The following is a 20,212-nucleotide window of genomic DNA, read 5'->3' on the forward strand; positions in this document are numbered from 1 at the left end:
ACTGTAGGACCCTTTGGATAGGAAGTAGTGTGTAGACCAGAAAACGCTATATGAATGCCAGTCAGTTCACTGATTTTAAAGATTGATTGCTTTAATTATCGTTTTTCAGTCTTCTTGATATCTTGTAATCGGTACCGGCCCAGAAAAAAGATGGTCGACACCTACTGTTTACCAATCTGTTAAGGGCTTTGGTTGAAGCATAGTGATGCCTTCAGCATCACATGAATAAAGTCAAAACATTAAGACACTATACATGTAAACACATCAGCAAGCTCGCTGTTGAGACAACACAGACATATTGAAGTGTCACAATCAGCCTTTTGATAAGGAAAGTTGCTTGTGAAATGTTTTATGACCAGCAATAAGCAGCAAGTGTCAGCTGCAGCAGAGGGCATGTCTAGAGTTCATAGTATTCAGCCTGCAACGTAAAACTGCCCAACGCAATTTCCTTGAGCCCATAGAGAAGTCTTCACATTGCTTCTTTTGTCCAACCAGCAGCCTAAAAACCCAAAGTCTGTTTAATTATTTATCAAAAGAACAGAGAAATAGAACAATCAAACTTATCTGACTGAAGTTGTCTGCCTGAACTAGCTCAAGGGTTTCATGTTAGGTATTAAAATGAGGAAAAAGCCCAAATAATTTGAATTTATTTCTTTAAGAGAAGTGAAAGCACAAATATACAGTAAAGGTGGAGAAATGGCATTATGATCTCAAGAAAATATCTTGATACACTGAAGAAACTATAGAAAGCAAATGTGATATAAATTAAACACCATTTACTATACAGCACAAGGCAAACTGTTTCACAGATTAGCATCTATCTTTTATATGTTTAAATCTGTAAATAATCTTTGTTTTTTTGGTATTACTGAAGGATAAAGTGAGGTGAAAGGGGCACAGATAATAATTCAAAAGTGTCAAATTTACAAATGCCCATCAACAAAGTTGCTTCCCTGAAATGACACATCTCATACACATTTTGAATCAAACACATCAAGAAATATCCAAACATGCAAATCACCAACTTAACCCACGATAATGCTTCACGCTCGTCCCACAACATCCTACGTAAGCACTCAATCATAATATAGTATAATGTATGTGAGTCAAGAAAAATAAAAACCTTAAAAGAGATCTCCAGTTATCTACTACACAAAGTAAGTTTGTGTCAGAGGAGCGTTCTGGATGGCACCTCAACACATTTTCACACTCTGTCGGTAACACAAGGCGAAACTTCACTTGGTATAACACTTGATCCTGGATGCTGACTTCACCCAAAATGATCTCAAACAAACTCTTTTTGCATTCACCGCAGCCAAACATTTAAAAGACCTTGCTTTGTCTGTCATTTTCATCAACAAATGCACTTGATTTTGGGCCCAATTTACACTGCATCTGTGCAGCACACATATGTTCAAACGTTTGAGCTATTCAGCGTCAGGCAGGCAGGAACATATTCCAACATGCATTGATGAGAAGGAAGGGAAACATCAACAACACATACATTCATATTTTCAAGTCTCAGATTGGACTGACTGTTAGACTTTGGACTTAAAAAATGTACCTTCTTTTCAGAATTCATAATGTCTTACTGATAAAACAAAAAACTTGTTTCAAAATGAATGACTTTATGAGAGCAACATATTCAAACTCCTAAAACTCTGCATGAGAGGTTACAATAGGAAGTTAGCTTTTAATAAATGCAGCACTGTGCAAGGAGATCCTGGGTTCTAATCCAGTGGTTAGTGGGGTTGTGTCTAAGTGGAATTGACGAGTGTCTTTGTTTCACTGAATTCCTATTTCCTCTCACAGTCTCAAGACAAACTTGTCAGTTAATTGAAAAAAACTCTTTCCACTGCAGCAAGACCTTAATGAAACATAACGCAATACGCAGCCGTGGACTCCAATTCTGCTTTTTCCCTTCACTGATTTTTGAGTGCTTTGGATACAATCTCCTGCTCAAGAGGAGATCCTACAGACGAGTTTCAGGTACTTGTCAGAGTTTCTGCTCACTCTTGGACAGTTAGATGTGTCATTACATCACTACAATACCGACTACAACAACAACACAACAGCGCTACATACACTTTCAGCACTGTCTGTATTAACAAGGGCAAGAGTCACATTAGTTGGACAAATGAAGACATTCAGGCCCTCATTTGGTTAAAGGAGGCCATTCAGTCAGAGCATAAGTCTGTGTTAAGAGATAAAAAGGTGGTATCTCACACTACCAAACGGGAAGGGAAAATAATCAAGGATCAAACGTGAAGATACTTCTTTCCTTAACTGATGCATAGATCTGTATTTGATTCTTAGTCCCCTTCCATTGTTCATTGACTTGAACCTATTGTACTTCTCTGGGTTGCATAAAACCACATTTGTTTGAAAGTCAATAAGGACATCTTTCCGTGGCAGTTTATTCTATAACTGTACAGATTATGACTGTAATGTCTCTAAAGCTGAGCTCCTCACCTGTGCAATCTGCTGTTACATATAGAAAACAGTGGTACATAGCGCCTTGATTTCACCTTGCACAGCTCTATGATCTATTCCATCGCATTGTCAATTTTTCCCTTTTTCCGGCTCCCACCATGGGTACATATGCTACAAAGTTACATGGTTTCTAATTTTTAAAAATTTTTTCCCAATTGTGAGTCTGCACAGGTTGTTTTATTTTTAAAATTGACAGGATGCTCTACACTGTTCTTAATCAAACTTGTCCTGTTCTGCGCAGCTTAATGCGGCTTCCTTTAAAACTAGACATGTAGCGCGTATTTTAAATAGAGCAGAGCTGAGAGCTGCCTCTGGCACGCTACCAGAACACGTTGCAGCACATCTGCTGGTATCACAAGCATTGCCTCGAATGGCGGTGATAAGCCTAGGCAGCCCCATGGCAGCAGTGCCTGGTGGAATTGAGCTGTAATCCTCACATGCTCAAAGTTAAGGTTATGAGAAGCCCAGGGTGCCTGCAGTGGAAAATGTTGTCAATTTCCAGTGAGTGGGAATGTGTTATTCTATCTATTCTTTGATTCTGAAAACAATCAGTGCCAATGTGGGCCAATGGGAAGGTTCATGACCCCACATCCTCTGAAATAGCAGACACTAAAAGTGTCAGGTTTGTAAGACGGATGTAAAGGAGAGATTGGGGTGGCGGGCCAGTTGCGTGAACCCATTCTCACCTAAATACAGCGGAAGTGTCCATGACACAGCGGCTGGTGTGAGGTTACCATACAGACTGGGCCTCAACGTTTCTCAGCTGCCTCTCCAGAGAGAGAGAGCTGCCCCATTCATGGAATGGACAGCCAGAAGACCAGCAGTAACCTGAGCATCAACACCCCTTTTCTCTGTCCCAGACCCGACATCACCTCGGACTTGTCTCGTCTTTCTGCCCGGGCATCCTGACTGAGCAGCAGCCATGTGTTATCCCCAGCACAGTGCATTTGTGATTCCAGCTCGGGGGTTATCCCAGGATATATCACTGCCATCAAGAGTCATGCGGAAAGAGAGTGATCTCAGTGGCAGGAGGAAGCAGGGAGAGATTGGTGTTACTTATACAAACACTCTCATCTGTAAATCTACTCTGCTTAAATAACGGTTAGATACAATGAATCCTCTCTGAGCCTGTCATGGTCATGAAAATGTTTATAAAATGTAAACCATTCATCCTTTTTTGCCCGCTTTATAGTTACTTGTACATGTAGACAGTTCACAAAGCCTGCTAATGCAGAAATGTAAAGTCCTTGTAGGTTTTCTCTCAGCTTGGCTGGATGATTAAGGTTCATCGTTTGCCACTATGTTGGCTTTTAAGTAGTAACCTGGTTCAGAATGATTTTCAATCAAACTGTAAACTCCCAGGCATGTAAGGTTGTTCACAGATCAGCAGAAAGTGAACAGGAAAAACATCGAATAGCTGCTGATTCTCCCCAGCCGAGGCATTTGACATCACAATGAACAGTAAAACTACAAAACTTATGCACAGCAGCTGGTATTTTTATAATCTAAATTTCTATCTGAACTTGTACGTCATTAATGCTTCTGTGCCATCAAATTTCGACATCTTTTTTCTACCAAAATAAATACTAAAATGCACCATGTACGGTGCCCGATGTTTTGTATGCTAAAATCTCAGATCCATTCAGACACTCTAATTGTAACATGGTTTTAGTTTCTAAATCAGTGTGCAATTTGTGCATCCAATGGGTTACTGTGGCAGCTCTTTTTCGTTTCAGTGGACTATTTGCACCACATTTGCATAACAATTTTCATAAATGAGATGTAAACTGCAGTCTAAAGCACAGCAATGTGCCACTCGTGATACAATCTTTGTGAATGTTGAACTCCTATGTGCAAATACACTACTGAATAAATTTGTTCAATATGGTGGACAGCATTACATTCATGGCTGAAAAATATCACCTTTTAATATAGTCTACGAAAGGCTCAAGTCAAAGCTTAATATCGAGTCAGTGTTCAATATCTTAAGTTCCTGTCCCATTCATTCATAATCAGAGAGCATCCTGGCTCAGATATCGGATGAGCTGCAGCGGCTCTTGACTTTGGGCACCACCAGAATCTCATCCCCATCTCGGATGCCGTAGGAATGGAGCGCTCTCGAGCCACACTTCAGCTCTTCTGGTCCCAAGACCGAACACATCTCCCGGTCAATGTAAAAGAGCCGGATCCCATTGGTGGGCAGCTGCAGCAGAGCTTTAAGTTGTTTCTTCAGATCGGCCACCGTCTGCTCCAGGCGGAGGCTGACAGGCTCCACCTTCTCGCCACAGCGAACGTCCACCATGGTGCTGCGGGGGCTCAGGTCAACCTCTGCAAGTGGGGCCAGGTGACCGTACTTGGATACAAGGATGTGGTACCTGAGAGAAAGCAGAGCTCATGTCAGATTATTGAGAGGTTTCCTTTTTTGTTGTGAACTCTCATAAAAATTAGGTGTGAAGATGTTAAGGAATATCTACACCCTCAAATACAGTTAGATTGTAAATTTACAGAGCTGGTAGCCAGTGATTAGCAGCTGTAAGAAGCTACAGTCACACATCTATTTGTAGACAGGGAGTGTAGCACATTTACGGCCCTTGGAAAGTGTCTTTGGGTAATCTGTGTTGCAGTTCAGCTAAAACTGTATCACAGGAGGCTCTCTTCAGTGTGTTGGAAGCGTTGAAAAATGATGAATGCAGGTGTCTGTCAAACTGAACATTTTACGGGCCAATATGCTACAATTTTACAAAGAAAAGTACACTGTCTATAGTAATACTAAATAAGCACGAAACATATTCTTCTTACATATTTAATGTAAATAATGTAAATATCAAGTTTTAACATTTCCTTTAAAAACATTTATAACTAAACTAGATGAATTTCGAGAGTGTCAGTAAAAAGATGTACCCTGCTGTTTTTCATAAATCACGTTAGTGTTTGTCAGCCCTAATATATTGTAAGGCTCTGCATATAGCACAGTTATTGACTGGGCGATGCGTAGAGTTTACTCCCACTGAAGAGGAGTCAATCTTGTTAATATTCAGCATTATCTCTCTGTTTAACTTGGTTTTACAGTCGGCCGTTGCTCTGGTCTTTATAGCCTACATGGTGAAGCAGCTGCTACGGCACCGTAAGACTGACATATTGTAGACCTTGGCATCTTGTCTATTTCATCATGTCATTCAGAGTTTGGCTACAATTAACTTTGTTATTGTTGTTGTGCATGTTTTAAAGGACTAGCTAAACATTTTAGGAAATACACATATTAGATTTCTCTCCATGAGTAAGAACAAAACTAGGCTGAAGAGGTATTTAGCCTAGCTTAGCATGAAGATTGGAAACAAGGAGAGACAACTTAAGTTCTCTCAAAATCCCCCAAAGTGCAATAATACACTTAACACCACCTCTAAAGCTCTGCAATTACAAAAGGGAAGTGTGTGGGGACTGTCCATTGGCAGCCGGGTGCATTGACTTCCTGGAGTCTTGCTGTCACATAGAGGTAGCAAGGTCAGGCGAGGTTCAACAAGAAATACTTCCGGCATGCAACACCCCATAAATAACTGTGACACCATTTCTTTGTGTATGGGTTCAACAACTAAGATACAACATGTTTTAATTCTCAGAATAAGTCATTAAACTAAGCTTACCATTTTGCCACTCCAATCCTGTACTTAACAGACTAATTCCGCAAAATAAAGCACATACGGAATTAAAATGACCAATTCCTTTAGCGCAATTTAATACATTTTGGCAAAATAAAATTGACCTCCTTGATTTTCATGAACTATGTGAATATTTTTTTTAAATGTAAAGATTCTACCTATGGAAGATGGTGCTGTGTGTCTTTTCATTAATTATTGAATCACTTTTGTTGTTTCATCAGCTGCTATTGTAATACTGAGGGTGTTGAGATCCAACAGGGGCCTCTGTCTGGACTTACTCAACCCAATGATGTGTAGGTCTGTGGCGTTGAGGCAAAGAATGACATTGGAGAAGTAAAGGAAACCTTGATGTCTCCTGAAAGAAATCCATCAGCCATTATTGCACCCTATCTTCTGGATGTGCCATCTTCTCCACGTCACCACAACTGTTTTCTGCTGCATTTTAGATATTTTATTGTACTTCTGGTTTCTACTTCTAAGTTTCCACTTGTTTTATGAGCAAACTAAAATTGATCATAGAAACAGGTAAGGTGTGGGTGTTTAACAGGCAGCGAAACACAGACTTCTCTGCCTCTTGCTTGCCGTGAGAAAGCTCTCAGACACCTCAGGGGAATGCGTGTTCGAGATAAGGACCCAGGAACGATTAAATAAAATCCAGGAGAAAAGGCCTGTGCTTTCAAAGCTACTGTAACAGCTGGGCCAATCAAAGCAATTTCCCTTCCCTCCCCAAATCGACCCCACAAAGCCAATCCCCTGGCCTGGGTGTTCTGGCCAAAACTTGTAGTCCACCCTGGGAATTCTCCTCTAAGGCCACAGTGCACAAAGTGCCATTCTAAGAGAAGCCATTTAGCTAAAAGGCTTCATTTAAGGTGGTAAGCATGGTATAAAGGGGCAAATAATGCTGCAGGTGATAACAAGTCAGCATTCCAATTGTCTTTTCCAGCATTCTTCGATAATGGACAGTTAATTAGCTGCAGTAATAATAGCTTTTGGAGCTAATACAGACAGTATCTAGCCCAGATCTTAGCTGACTTCTTTTTTGGTATTTCTCTCATTTCTTCTAGTTGAAAGAGGATCTGTACAAAAAGTTAAATTGTTGATTTCCCCCTTTACCTCAAACACTGGCCCTCAATATTCACTGTTCCAGGTCCAGTCCCGATTCAGTCCCTCTCTACTTATTCTACTGGATACTCCGACTCTCAGATTTCTTTTTCAACCCACTTTCCTTGCAACTAATCCTTCCTGTCCGACAGACACATTTCTCTCTTTATACGTCTGTTTCCTAGCTCCACAACCCCTAAACCCTTTCCCAGATTACCCACAATTCTCTGTACATCTTTTGTTTGAGAATTTATGGCGGTATATCAGCCTCTATCAGTCTAATATACGGTGTGTGCTGCGTTTATAGTTACTCAAAGCCAGTCCGTGTCAAATGTGTTCACCTGAGAGGCTGTGACCCTCCCTGCAGTGCTCTGATCTGTCCGGGTAGCGATGCCACAGCCCCGTCTGACAGGAAAGGGGATAGTGGTGTGTTCACTGCTAGCTGAGCGTGTCCGACACCCCCATAACACCACATGCAGTCATGGTGATCCCTAACCTCAGACCTACACTGAGAACCTGGCTCCAGACCAAGACCACAACGACAAGGTTTACCTTGCTGTCGTACTTTTGTGTCCCTGTTATCATTTTGTGTCTCTATGTCTTTGCTGTCCTTTTGTACTTTCTTTCTCTCAGTTTTAGTTTTGAATCTCTGTTGTTTTTTTCGTGTTCTTTTTGTTTTGTCTCGGTTTTCCTTTTTTTTGTCTCTTTGTGGTACTGTGGTGTCTCTTTGTTGGTTTTGCGTATTTCAGAGGTATTTTGTGTTTTTTTATTCTTATGTTGTCGTTTTAAGGTACTTTCTTGTCTGTTTTGATTGGCTGTGGCGAGGTATGATGGACACGATGGTACATATGACATAGTTTGAAATATGAGCAGCACACTAAATACGTCTTGGATCTTTTCATGCAAAAAACAACACTTTTCCTTTGCCGTTATCAGTAAGACAATTCATAGCCAGGAAGGCTATTCCGGCTCCAGTGACATCAGAAAACAAATCAATCTCTCAACTTTAGGGTTGAGGTTGACAGAGTAGGTGTATACATAAGAAAAAAAAAAAGAAAAATCAACCTGCTACCTTGTGTATCACTTTTCCAATCAGAGAATTCCCGGCACAAAGGACTCATTGAGCAGGGAGAGACTGGTGGCATTGTCTCCCAAAGGTTAGTTTCCCCCAGTCAGGGACTACACCTTCCTTCAGAAATCTCTCTCCAACATTCTGCTCAGGTTAAGTGGAATGCAGTCGGTGAAGAGCGTGGGCAATTATTTGACTGCTGTCCAGCCAACAAGAAGGGCTTTCCACATTATTATATCACATACTGTAGATATATGGAGGACAAAGAGTGAGCTGTTAACATTGTTACAACTTCACAGGTGTTCACTGAGGTACTAGTCAATCACGTGGCGGCAAGTGTCAGCACTTGGTGCTACGTGTATGGGCTGGATATGAGTTATCAATAGACGGACAGTAATATTTATGAATTTGAGATGCAAATCTAATTCTCTCCCTCAAATCCTGTGTTATGATCAGCTTATAAAAACAATACTGGTTGATGATCTTTACTCTCTATAAGTAAAAACAACCAAAGCCCACTAATGCCTCAGACAATGGCATTAAGTACAAGGTAGATAGAAATATAAGAAAAAAAGACTTCATTTCTAGCTCTGTTGAAGAAATCCAAAATAAATGTCAAATTGTAAATAATCACAGTTTACAACTTAAGACTAAAGTTGACTTAAGAAGAGTTAGCTGTATCTTTTAATTGAACCTTATGACAAGCTTCATCTCATTTATTATCACCTGCATTATTGTATTTTAATGTTTTGTTTGCCTTTAATTTGTCTCTTACATGTCTGCTTGTATACATATACACTATCTACTTGTCACAAACTTTGTATACATGCACTGTATGTATTGAATAGACCTGCAACAATTTGTTGATCAATCAATTAGAACAAGAAAAAAATAAGAAATCGAAAGAAAGAAAATGATTGCAATTTCATTTTCAATTTCTCTTTTTTAGAGAAAAGACATCTCATTTGCTTTGCTTTTATACTTAATTTATCCTCAAAAGGGTGCATGAAACATGCAATAAGAGTTAAGTTTGTGGGCTATGTTGTGGGGTGTAATTTCTGGCTAAAAGGTGAAATAATTATTTAATCGTTTAAGTTAAATGCTTGTTATTTTTGTTTGGTATTTGAGTTGGACAAGCTAACATTAGCTGATTCTGTAGCATTATGGCAATGACTGAGACAGCAAACATTCTGAATCCCAGTACCAGGGTGCAGGAAATGCTTTGGTGTGTCAGATTTTGTATTATCTGAATTCATTTTCTTGCCACACAGTTGAAGTGTGTACAGTACAACTCACTGGTGATGGACCTGTAAACAATGTAGACACAAATCTACTTTCAACACCCCGATACATTTGATGGAAAAGAGCATTTTTTTAAGATTTTGAAACTTGTTTAAATTGAATTGAATTGAAGTTTATCTTCTCCATCTCCAAGCAACCCTTGGCAGTAGGTGCAGGTCGAACAATAAACAAAGTAACATCCAAGAGTGTACAACGCATGAAAACAAGCTTTACCACAGTAAAGTGATAAATAAGTGTGTAATACATGCACACTGTGTGTCTGAGTACCTCTGAGGAAGCTCCTGTTCTGGGCAGTCCTGGTAGTACCTGATGAAAAACCTCTCAGCATCCTCCCTCTCTCCGTGAGACACTGCACCCCCATTCAACACCACTACAGACGGCAACCTGCATGGAGGGGTGAGGATCAAGATTAATGAGCTGACATGCCTATAAAATACAAAAAAGGATCTGCTGCGTATAAGTTCTGACTCACTGTGCTAAAAGGAGGCTCCGTCTCTCGTGGGTGGTGTAAGGCTGCAGTAAGGGAATCCCCTTGGCCTTGACGTCCTCCAGCTTCGGGAAGAAATTCAGCCTCTCAATGTCCTCCCATTTACTGAGCCCTGAGTTCAACAGCATTAACACAGTGATTATTAGTTTACACCGTGCACTGAACGCATGACATGAATGGATGAAAACAGTCTTCATTATCTGGCTCAGACCTGAGTTGTTGAGGTTGATGCTGCGCAGGTTGGGGAAGAGAAGCTGCAGCGTTTCCTGAGAGTCATCCACAGACTCCACACTGTTATTGGCCAGAACCAGTGTGCTCAGGCTAGGGTATATCATCCCCAGCTTCCTCACTTCTGCCCAGTGCTGCAGCTGGTTTTCGGTGATCTGCAGCAGACGTAGGGAGGAGCAGGACTTTTGGGACTCTGACACGGTGTTGTAGTCGTTGAGGCACAGGAAAAGCTCTTCCAGCCTGATGAGGAGGTGAAGTTGTTCAGTTTAAGGAATAACATCGTAGGTACAGCTAAACACTTTTCCTCCACTGTACACTGGTTTCATTCACATCACACATATACACGCATCACCACTTACTCTGGTGTGTTTTGTGTGAGTGTGTGCACGCTGTCCCAGCTTATGTGTGTGTTAATAAGGACCAGTCGTCGGAGCCCGGAGAAAACGTCAGCCATGCTCGGCTCCAGCTTCACGCTACTCAGAGGGTTCATGCTCAGATTGAGGAAGTCCAGGTGGGGGACGTTGGACACAATGGTGCAGATCTGGCAACCCATCATTAAAATAAAAAATAAAAAAAAGAAATATAACATCAGTTGATTTTATTAAAGCTCTTACATATTTGGGTGATATTTAGAGTACTTTTTACACCACAATATTAATCCTAAAGCTTTAGTTACTAGCTACTACTACTAGCTTAAAGATAAGTTTATTGGTACAAAATATTATCTGAAACACTAATAAATTGTGATGTATTATAATAGAACATACCCTTCAGTATCTAAAGTGATTAAAATGAGCTCTACCTTTACCAGCTGATGAACAAATTAATGCATCAATAATTAATTTTATATTAATTATATATAACAGAGTATTTCTAAACTGTGGTGCTGTTACTTAGTTAAAGGAGTACTTTACAACTGGTAACATGGCCCTTGGATAAAACTGGGCTGTGTATGCAGTAAAAAAAAACCACAACATTTTTATATTGGTGCTACATAACCAGAGAAAACGGGCAGTGAGCAATGTATACCGACAACAACCAGAATGCACTGCGCTCCACCGGACTGGTGCACACTCCCACTGACGGATGACATACGGTCAGTGCTTGGTTTTTGCAATACAGGAACCATATTGCACCTCTTCCAGTTCAAGATCTTTCTCTAATACAGCTAAAAAGAATGCTAAAAAATGTTTCCGAAAAACATTTCAGTCAATAATAGGCAGTGTAGTAACAGAATCTCAGTTTATCAGCACTGTCTGGTTTAGACAGTTTGATGACAGTTTGGTGAGATGCCCTTCACTTGATCCACGCATTTTCTCAAATCAACTACCCTTTTACATTGTTCATTTGCATATACTACATATACTACCAACAATGTACCGATACTAAGCTGGTTGAAAATCAGCAAAGTTCCCATTTCAGTAAACGTCTGTGTACGTCTTCCTCCACAATCTGCAGAAAAAACAGAAGTATAACTGATAACAATTAATGATTTACTAACTCTAAATCACACATGACCTTAACAGATCTGTAAGGACACACCCACACAGGGTTTAAAGCCTGCAACTACCCCCAGTTGGTTAGAACTTACGAAGCCTCTTGGATGAGAGCTGAACCGTCTTCACAAAGCTGAAAAAGTCCAGTTGCCTACAATATAGCACTACTAGCTTTAGCTTAAGCTGTGACAGCTTTACAGAAAACACCCGAGGAATGCAAGAACTTGCAGGGGTAGCTGATAGTAAAGTCGACACGAAGCAAGTTGGTAAAAATGCTCGATTATCATCTTTTTCAACAGCACACAACATCTTCGCTGAAAACTGTGCTCAGTGGTTTTGGGAAATATGACTGTCAGTAAGCTCTGCCAAGTCTGACTCAAGGTGACTCACCTCGCCCCAATCATTAAACTGATTGTGGGACAGGTCCAGCTCCACCACATGGGCACAGAAAGCTGCAATGTCTGAGCGGTCACCAGCTTTAGTGATTCCACAGTGATTCAGAACCAGTGCGCTGGGCAAGAACAGGCGATCTGCAGACAAAGTTAGTTAAATAAACTTTAAGTAGCCTTACATCTTCTGTGATTTTGACATGAGTATTTAATGAAGTAGGGTTGAACTTCTCACAAGTGATGTCAGTGCTCAATCAATATACGGGTTATCATGACTTCCTGCATCATCTTTCACCTTTAATGGGGGATCCTGGCGGGCTGGACAGAACCACCACTCCTTGGCCGTAGGGGAAATTCTCTGGGTTGTATTTCTCACCGAGGACTTGGACGAAGGTGCGCGCCTCCTCTTCGTCGGAAGAGGACTCCATGGTTCCAGCCCTGAGCAGATAACCGAGGGAGAGTCAAAGAAAAAGAGGGGTGCAAACAACTCATTCAGTTTTTGTTTTGACTGACTAACTGTGGAGTCACTGCAACAGCTTCAAAGGGCTCTGGATCAGTCTAGTATTGCGACATATTTTGTACGATATATTGCTGTTATTGTCGACAAATCCCATAAAAAGACCCAAACTGACAGTGCAAGCTCCTTCCCTGGCTGAGGGGAATCAAACCAAATGTTCCCATTACAGATGTAATTAAAAAAATAGTCACAGACACATGGTTTGATTTTTAAGGCTTGGTAAATTTACAACAGCTGTTCACTTCAGTTTAGCAAGAAATTCGTAACACTTTACTTGTTAGAAACTATTTTTAGCTGCTGACTTAACGCCCTAGTGATTATTTAAGGCATCAGGAACAACGTGAGATTAAATTATAAATCAACAACAGTATGTGTGTTCAGGGAAATGAAGGAAATGTCACCCAGTACAACAGTAAGGTCCACTGGTGTACTTTAAATTGGGCAATGCGTTGCCAAGAGCTATAGATTTTAAAAGAAACTTCAAGCAACTTCAACAATCGGAGAGCACTGAAGAAGTAGTAAGAAGAAGACATCAGTAAATGAAATGTGTCCTTGGTATCAGTGTGAAGATTTTTAAGTATCTTAAAGTCACAATTGCATCCATTTCACTAGCTCATATTAGTGAAACATCCAGAAAAACACCAGGGGCTTTTTGCAGTTTTACGATGTAAAAAGATGCATCTATCCTTTCTTTGTTTGAATATTTTGTGTTTTCTCCCTCAGGACATGTTCAGTCTCTCTGCCTGTCAGTCTTCTGTGTTAAAGGGTAAGGGACGACACACGCGCGCGCGCGCACACACACACACACACTCACAAACACACACAAACACACGCCCTGATAGTGGCTGCTCGTGTTCCTGAGAAAAATGACTTCAGCACTTTTGGAGATACTCTTTAAAAACACCATAAAGATGTTCATGTTGCCTTCAGGAAACCCAATTATAGACTCTTTTATAAAACTACACTTGGTATGAATTAAGTTTTTCTATGAACTGTGACAGTGGAAAATGTTTGGACGTACACATTTGTAGTTTAAAGGCCCAGACGTGATACACATTTTGAAAAAAATAAATAGAAAACACTTTTTGAGGCTTGATCAGAGGAAAAGGTCCTTAATTTTCTTTTTCAACCCAGACAAAGAATATAATCCACGGACTGTGTCTCCTGAAATGATAACAATTATTACTGCTACTCATACTGATTAGAAGATGAAGAAGCAGTAGTAATTGTAAGGAAAGATCTTAGAAATAGGATTAATGATAGTTACAAAAACATGTATTGTATTGTTTGTTTAACAGCTGGTGAAATTAGCATTTTTGTCACTTTTAATCAGCCTAATAAAGACACAGTAATGAATTACTTCTTCTACGTGTGTTGAACAGGGACAATCTATGTAAACAATCTTACACAGGAAAAAGGATACTGATCAATACAGTGTATAAAGGGCATCATGTTAAAACAGCTAAAAAAGGTCCTCTCTCGCAATGTTAGAGAAAGTGACAAACTAGCTTGCTAAATCTGAATCTAAATGGGCGAGGCGCATTCTCCATCCAAGTTTAGTGGAAGTCCATTCAGTACTTTTTACGTAATGTTGCTGTCAAACCAACTAACAAACCAACCAACATGGTGGAAAACATAACCCCCTTGGCTGATGTAATTAACAGTTATTAAACTGATTCAGTGTCTATATATTGTATGTACAGTTTCCATTGCCCAAATTTTTTTTTTGTGTGCACGTGTTCAATAAAATGGTCTAAAAATAACCCATCGACATCGTGGAATAACCTACTGAAGACACAAGAAGAAACATGAGAGGCAAAGGTGACAAGACTGACAAGACTGACTGACAAGAGCAGGTGCACCGTCCACACTAATGCTCTTCTTCTACTGAAGCTGAACCACCTGTTCTCACTGAGAGTCATTTTGTCGAGCACTGAAACAATTAGTTGACACGTTTGAAGCTCCTGTAAACGATATTTTAATTACAATGAGTATACAAAATAGCTCTATATTCAAACAGTAATCACTGTTATAGCATGTTTGGTCAGTAACCCATGTCTCTCCTCCTACTGGTCATTCAGCAAAAGAGATAATGATTTTCTGTTGTCCCTGCCCACTTTATCCAATTAGGACAGAGAAGTTTATGAAGAGGCGGTCCTTACTGCTTGGGCAACACGCAGAGAGCAGGATCCTCCTGTTTGCTGCCACATCTGACAATTACCACTAAAGGAGGGAGGGGATTGTTAACTGCAAAACTGACAGGAAGTTACCTAAAACAACGCTGACAGCATCTTTAAATTGTACGTAGATGTATTACAACAGTCTTTGATAAAGGTTCTAATGTTCAGTTGTTCAGTGTTGGGAATGTTTAAGAAGGTGTTGATTCAACTTGAGGGTTATATTGGAGGATGATAACTGTTGTGCTGTTGAATGGTACTGAGTTATTCTGACATGTATTTCTCCCTTTTAGTAAATGGATTCTATGTATATAGTCTATCTTTATAATAAAAAAGTAATTCTATAGGTCACAACTATTTATAGTCGAGGTATTTTGTGTTTATTGTTGATTTAAGGAAGTTGGCTAAAATGACAACAACTCTTACAGCAGCTTTAATAGATAAAAAACTTAGAACTTTCTTTGGAAACTTAGAAAGAAGAATATTTATAACTGATCAGTGTTTTAAGCCAAAATGTAATTTTTCTAGTGGCTCTGCTGCTTTTCTCTAAATCTCTTTATTTCATCGAAGCATGAATATCTTTGAGATCTGTTCTGTTTGTTTGATGAAATAAGACATTTCAAGACTTCTCTTTGGGCTATAGGCTATTATTGAAGGATTCAATGATGTCAAATAGACAGTAGCAACACCAACTGTGTATTTTACACACAGAGACAACCAGACCACAGTTTCTGTGTTTAACTATTCCATTAAGTAATGGGTCATTAAAACACAGGACTATGATTACTCTGACTAGGCCAATAAATAATTTAAATACAGAAATCATCCTGTCAACTCTGGCAACAAGATGTGTATGGTTGGTTGCCAACCTGGCAACCATCTCTGGAAACTTACTGCAGTGGAAATAGCAGCACCAGTGGAGAATCTAGCATCAAAAGCTGCAGAAATGAAGGTTATAGTCAATAAGCAACAGTATCATTGTACTAATTGGTGGTAGTACGAGCAGTAGATTCGTGTTGAAGTACAATCGTCTAAATGTTGCATAAGGTAATTAGTTCAAAAGACAATTTGGTTATTATTTTGTGATGACCTCATCCATATCAGAACATACAGCTGTACTGTCTTGTTCTTGTGTGTCCCCCTCACAGCACCTAGGTGCCCAGGACTCACTGTCCCTCTTCAGCCTCGATCAGCCCTATCACTTTCAGACAAAATGGGTCTGATCATCTTAAACTGTTTGCAAAATGACTGAGTGTTTCGTCCGGACCCTGTCTGATGTTTCTGCCATAGATATTCTCTTGTTTCAAAGATCCCCTGATTCAACCTCTGATGTAGCAGAGACCAAAGGATAGCCAGTTTTCAACAACACATCAGAACACATGCCTCCTCCAATGCTGACAGAAAACACTGATGAGAACTTTGATGAAACAAGACGAGCAGCTATAAAAAGAACTGAAGAAGGTTGGGAACCAGAGAAAACTCATTAACATGCATGCAAATGTGAAATGTCTGTCCTTGTAGTATAAGGATGGGAAAGAAGAAACTTGCATTATAAGGGTGACAAAAGGAAGGTAGAGTGACAGATGAGCACCTGGCAGGGCCTAGAAAACGACTGACAATATAGCTGGAGTTCAGTCCAGCACAATGCACAGACAAAAACCTGAAGTCTTTCAAAAGGGCCTGGTGAACAGATGCTAGAGTCAGGCTAAAGAGAAAAGCATCCACTTAAAACCTGTCCATGTAATGTTACCTTTCTCAGTTACATTCCCTGTTTATTTTTCATCAAAATTAATCTTTGAATAGCTTCTCCTTCACCTCTTCTTCAATTCGGCACATGGAAAAAGGCAGAAAGTTATTTCCCCTAATAAAAGTTTTTAGAGCTATTCCCCACTCCCCTCCGCGGTGTAGATTAGCCATACGTTGACTGGTTTAAAGACTCGAGAGCTTTACATAAAGTGCCGGATAGCATTAATTGATATATCTATGCCGAATTGAATGGCGACTCGCTGCGATTCATAAAAATGTCAGAAGTATGACTACAGCTGTTAGGTACGCTTTCAAATAACAACCGCAAGTTTAAACTTCAAGGTTTTTCGACGAGGTTCGGAGAAAAACATTCCTCATGCAAGAGAGAGCACGGCTCGTTCGGGGGGCTGCCTACTGTATGACGGAGGCCTGGCTGCCTTACGTCGCTCGAGCAAGCGACTGGACACAATAACAAACCTATGGTCGGCATTTTTACGATAACGGATGGGACATTTATTCATCTGACAGCAACACACGCTAACGACGGTGGTGTCACCTCCAAAAACATTGAGTTATAAGTACACAGCTGTGCAGCAGCGCATCCACCTTTACCTTTATCGATAAAAGGTAATGAGATTTCCGCGGCTCATAGACTCACGACCCCCAAACCTAACAGCACATGTAAGTATTCATGTTGTATTTTGTAACTGATGTGGTGTTTTCGGAGACTGAGAGCACTCACCGTCCCCGGAACCCCCTCGGTGTTGTGTTTGTTTTTGTTGTACTTCGGTTAGTTGACAGTTTAAAACACGCCCACTTTTCCGGAAGTGACGTAGTTTAAATGTCTTGTTTATTTCCGCCTCCTCTACTGTACATTCTTTGAAAAACGGAACAGTTTGTTAAAAAAAAAAAATTTAGTCATTAATGGAACAGAAATACTGTTAATCTAAGTGGTTTGGTGGTTTAAAAAAAAAAAAATACAATCTTATTATTTTTTTTTTTCATGTGGTTTAAAATAGCCTATAATTTCTGATGTTCGAAACATTTTTGATTCCAGTGTTAACATCACATCAACAGTGTTATCTTATTATAGAAAGAAATACACTACTCAAAATGTGTATTTGGGATATGGATGCATATGCATGTTCATGGATATGCACTTAAAGTCAGATGAAATGCGTGTGTTTTTTTGGGACCAAAAATATTCACAAAGCACCTGATTAAATTTCAGATATGTCACAGAATAAACAGTCACTAATTCTGAGTAGTGTATATTAATACATATAATAATGATACCAAAGTAAAGCTTGTTTGTATTTGAAGTTCAGTACAGGAAGACACAGTAACATCATGATTTTTATAAGAATATAAATAATGCAGGACTACATTTAAAGAATAACCGCAGTTTTCACCTAGATACAGAACAAATAAAAGGTATAATATTCACCTCTCTAACATAATAATAATAATAATAATAATAATAATAATAATATCTTTATTTATATAGCACTTTTCAAAAACGAGTTACAAAGTGCTTTACAATAAAACACATAACATAATGAGTTAAAAATCCGGATTTTGGAATCATTAGGGCCCTGCAGGTGGCGATCAGGCTCACGGAGTCAGCAGATCACAAATATAGGCAGGAGCCTGACCATTCAGGGCTTTAAAAACAAGCAGTAAAATCTTAAAATCAATTCTAAAACTCACAGGTAACCAGTGAAGAGCAGCAAGGATTGGTGTAATCAACATTATACCTAAACATCAGCATGCTAACATTGTTACTGTGAGCATGTTAGAATATTTATTATTAGCATTTGGCTCAAAGAAACATTGTGCCTGCATTACCAAATAGCTGCTTCTTAAAGTTATGAAAGTGTTATGGAGGTAAACCCGACAGCTGTGAGTGATACTCTGTTAGAGTTTCTTCCATGACCTCTGACCTTCAGAGATTCTGCTGACCTTCCTCCTCTCACTGGTGTAACATACAGTAAAAATATAAATATCTCTGAATTAAAATGCTCTCGTTAAAGTACTAGATAAAGTAAATGTTTAAAAATATAATATATGAATATCTAAGTAACTACACAAGTTACTGTTTTGTGTTTCATCTGTCAAAGACAACATGGAATATATCTTATTGACAATGTCATTTCAATAAAATAACATTCACCTTGGCTTGTTTTATTGTAATTTCACTGTTTTTTTTTTATTTATTTCTCTAGATAATTAAGATCAAATGATTAAAAAAGACTGAATTTTGCATTAAGTATGAAGGCTGATTGAAGAGTCACATATAAAAAACAAACAAAAAAAAACACTGCCTATTAAAAACGTGGCACTATTTCATTATTTAGTAGAAAATAATTAAATTGACAGTTAGGACATGAAAAAGGAAGAAGCTGGATAAACCATTTATTTCATTGTTTTGGCACAAAACGCAAATATCTGACAGTAGTTTTAATGGAATGATACCACATACTGCCACCAGATGGCAGTAATGCCATGTGTACAATGGAAAGGTTCAGTTAATCCTCGTTTTTTCCCTTTATAGGGTAAAAATAGAGTCAAAGATTTTCATGTTTGTGGAGAAATTTCCACCCAAATGCAGCAGTGGAAGTAGTAAGAAGTACCAGCACAACAATCTTAAAATGTTCCAGTGTCAGTGTCAGTGACAGTGACAGGAACTCAGTGAGAGGAGGAAGGTCAGCAGCCGAGTCTCTGAAGGTCAGAGGTCATGAAAGAAACCCTAACAGAGTATCACTCACAGCTGTCGGGTTTACCTCCGTAACACTTTCATAACTTTAAGAAGCAGCTATTTGGTAACGTAGGCACAATGTTTCTTTGAGCTAAATGCTAATAATTAATATTCTAACATGCTCACAGTTACAGTGTTAGCATGCTGATGTTTAGGTATAATGTTGACCATGTTCAACATCTTACTGCAGCATGTTAGCCACTGGCAATTTCACAATGAACACAAAATATAACTGAGGCTGATGGGAGTGTCATTAGTTTTGTGTTTAGTCATAATATACCAAGTATTGTCCGATACAAAATATATATTTTTTTACATGATGGTTAACCAGTGGCATCTAACAAAACCTAACAAACAGCCCCAGTCCACCTCTACATCCCTGTGTTTGCTCTTTGTTTCATTTTATTCACTTAAATATGATTTATCCAACTTTGTATCATGACTGATGTTGCGTCCTTTGAAACAGGATGCGAACACCATAATAAATCTCCCACTCTAAATGACTTTGACCTGTTATTATAGGGGTGAATGGTCACTTTCTTCAAACAGGCCAACAAACTGGCTGGTTTTAACCAGTTTTTGAGAAAGTCCATCACAGTAGCTGGAAGAGAGAGGGAGTCATAGTTCACGAGTGATCGCATGAGATCACCTATTTCAGACAATTACCACTATAGTACCATAATACTATTTACAAAAACCCCTCAATTAAGAAATTACTGTAAATATAAATGAGTCAGCAGACACAGAGGACACCTGTGTTTTCTCGAAGCTTTAAGAGTGAAATGATGTCACT

General features: G+C 39.3%; 1 protein-coding gene across 1 annotated transcript; it reads right to left on the reverse strand.

The window, feature by feature from the left end:
- Positions 1 to 630: 630 nt before the first annotated feature.
- Positions 631 to 17,479, reverse strand: tbcelb (tubulin folding cofactor E-like b). The gene is made up of 8 exons (XM_030437753.1): positions 17,404 to 17,479; positions 12,517 to 12,659; positions 12,223 to 12,362; positions 10,696 to 10,877; positions 10,320 to 10,576; positions 10,094 to 10,220; positions 9,889 to 10,005; positions 631 to 4,868 (listed from the first exon to the last, which is right to left on the reverse strand). Exons 2-8 carry the CDS (start codon positions 12,647 to 12,649, stop codon positions 4,523 to 4,525), a joined length of 1,302 nt encoding a protein of 433 aa, XP_030293613.1. The 5' UTR covers positions 12,650 to 12,659; positions 17,404 to 17,479; the 3' UTR covers positions 631 to 4,522.
- Positions 17,480 to 20,212: the final 2,733 nt, after the last annotated feature.

Source organism: Sparus aurata, chromosome 13, assembly GCF_900880675.1.
Source record: "Sparus aurata chromosome 13, fSpaAur1.1, whole genome shotgun sequence".
Lineage (NCBI taxonomy): Eukaryota > Metazoa > Chordata > Actinopteri > Spariformes > Sparidae > Sparus > Sparus aurata.

Bases quoted from the DNA above. Each gene is read 5' to 3' on its own strand.
- tbcelb (XM_030437753.1), bottom strand. From the start codon at position 12,649: ATGGAGTCCTCTTCCGACGAAGAGGAGGCGCGCACCTTCGTCCAAGTC. The intron at 10,577-10,695 runs GTAAGTGGTGAT...CCTCCTCATCAG, and splicing joins CTCACACAAAACACACCAGA to GCTGGAAGAGCTTTTCCTGT. The intron at 10,221-10,319 runs GTCTGAGCCAGA...TGTTGAACTCAG, and splicing joins CATCAACCTCAACAACTCAG to GGCTCAGTAAATGGGAGGAC.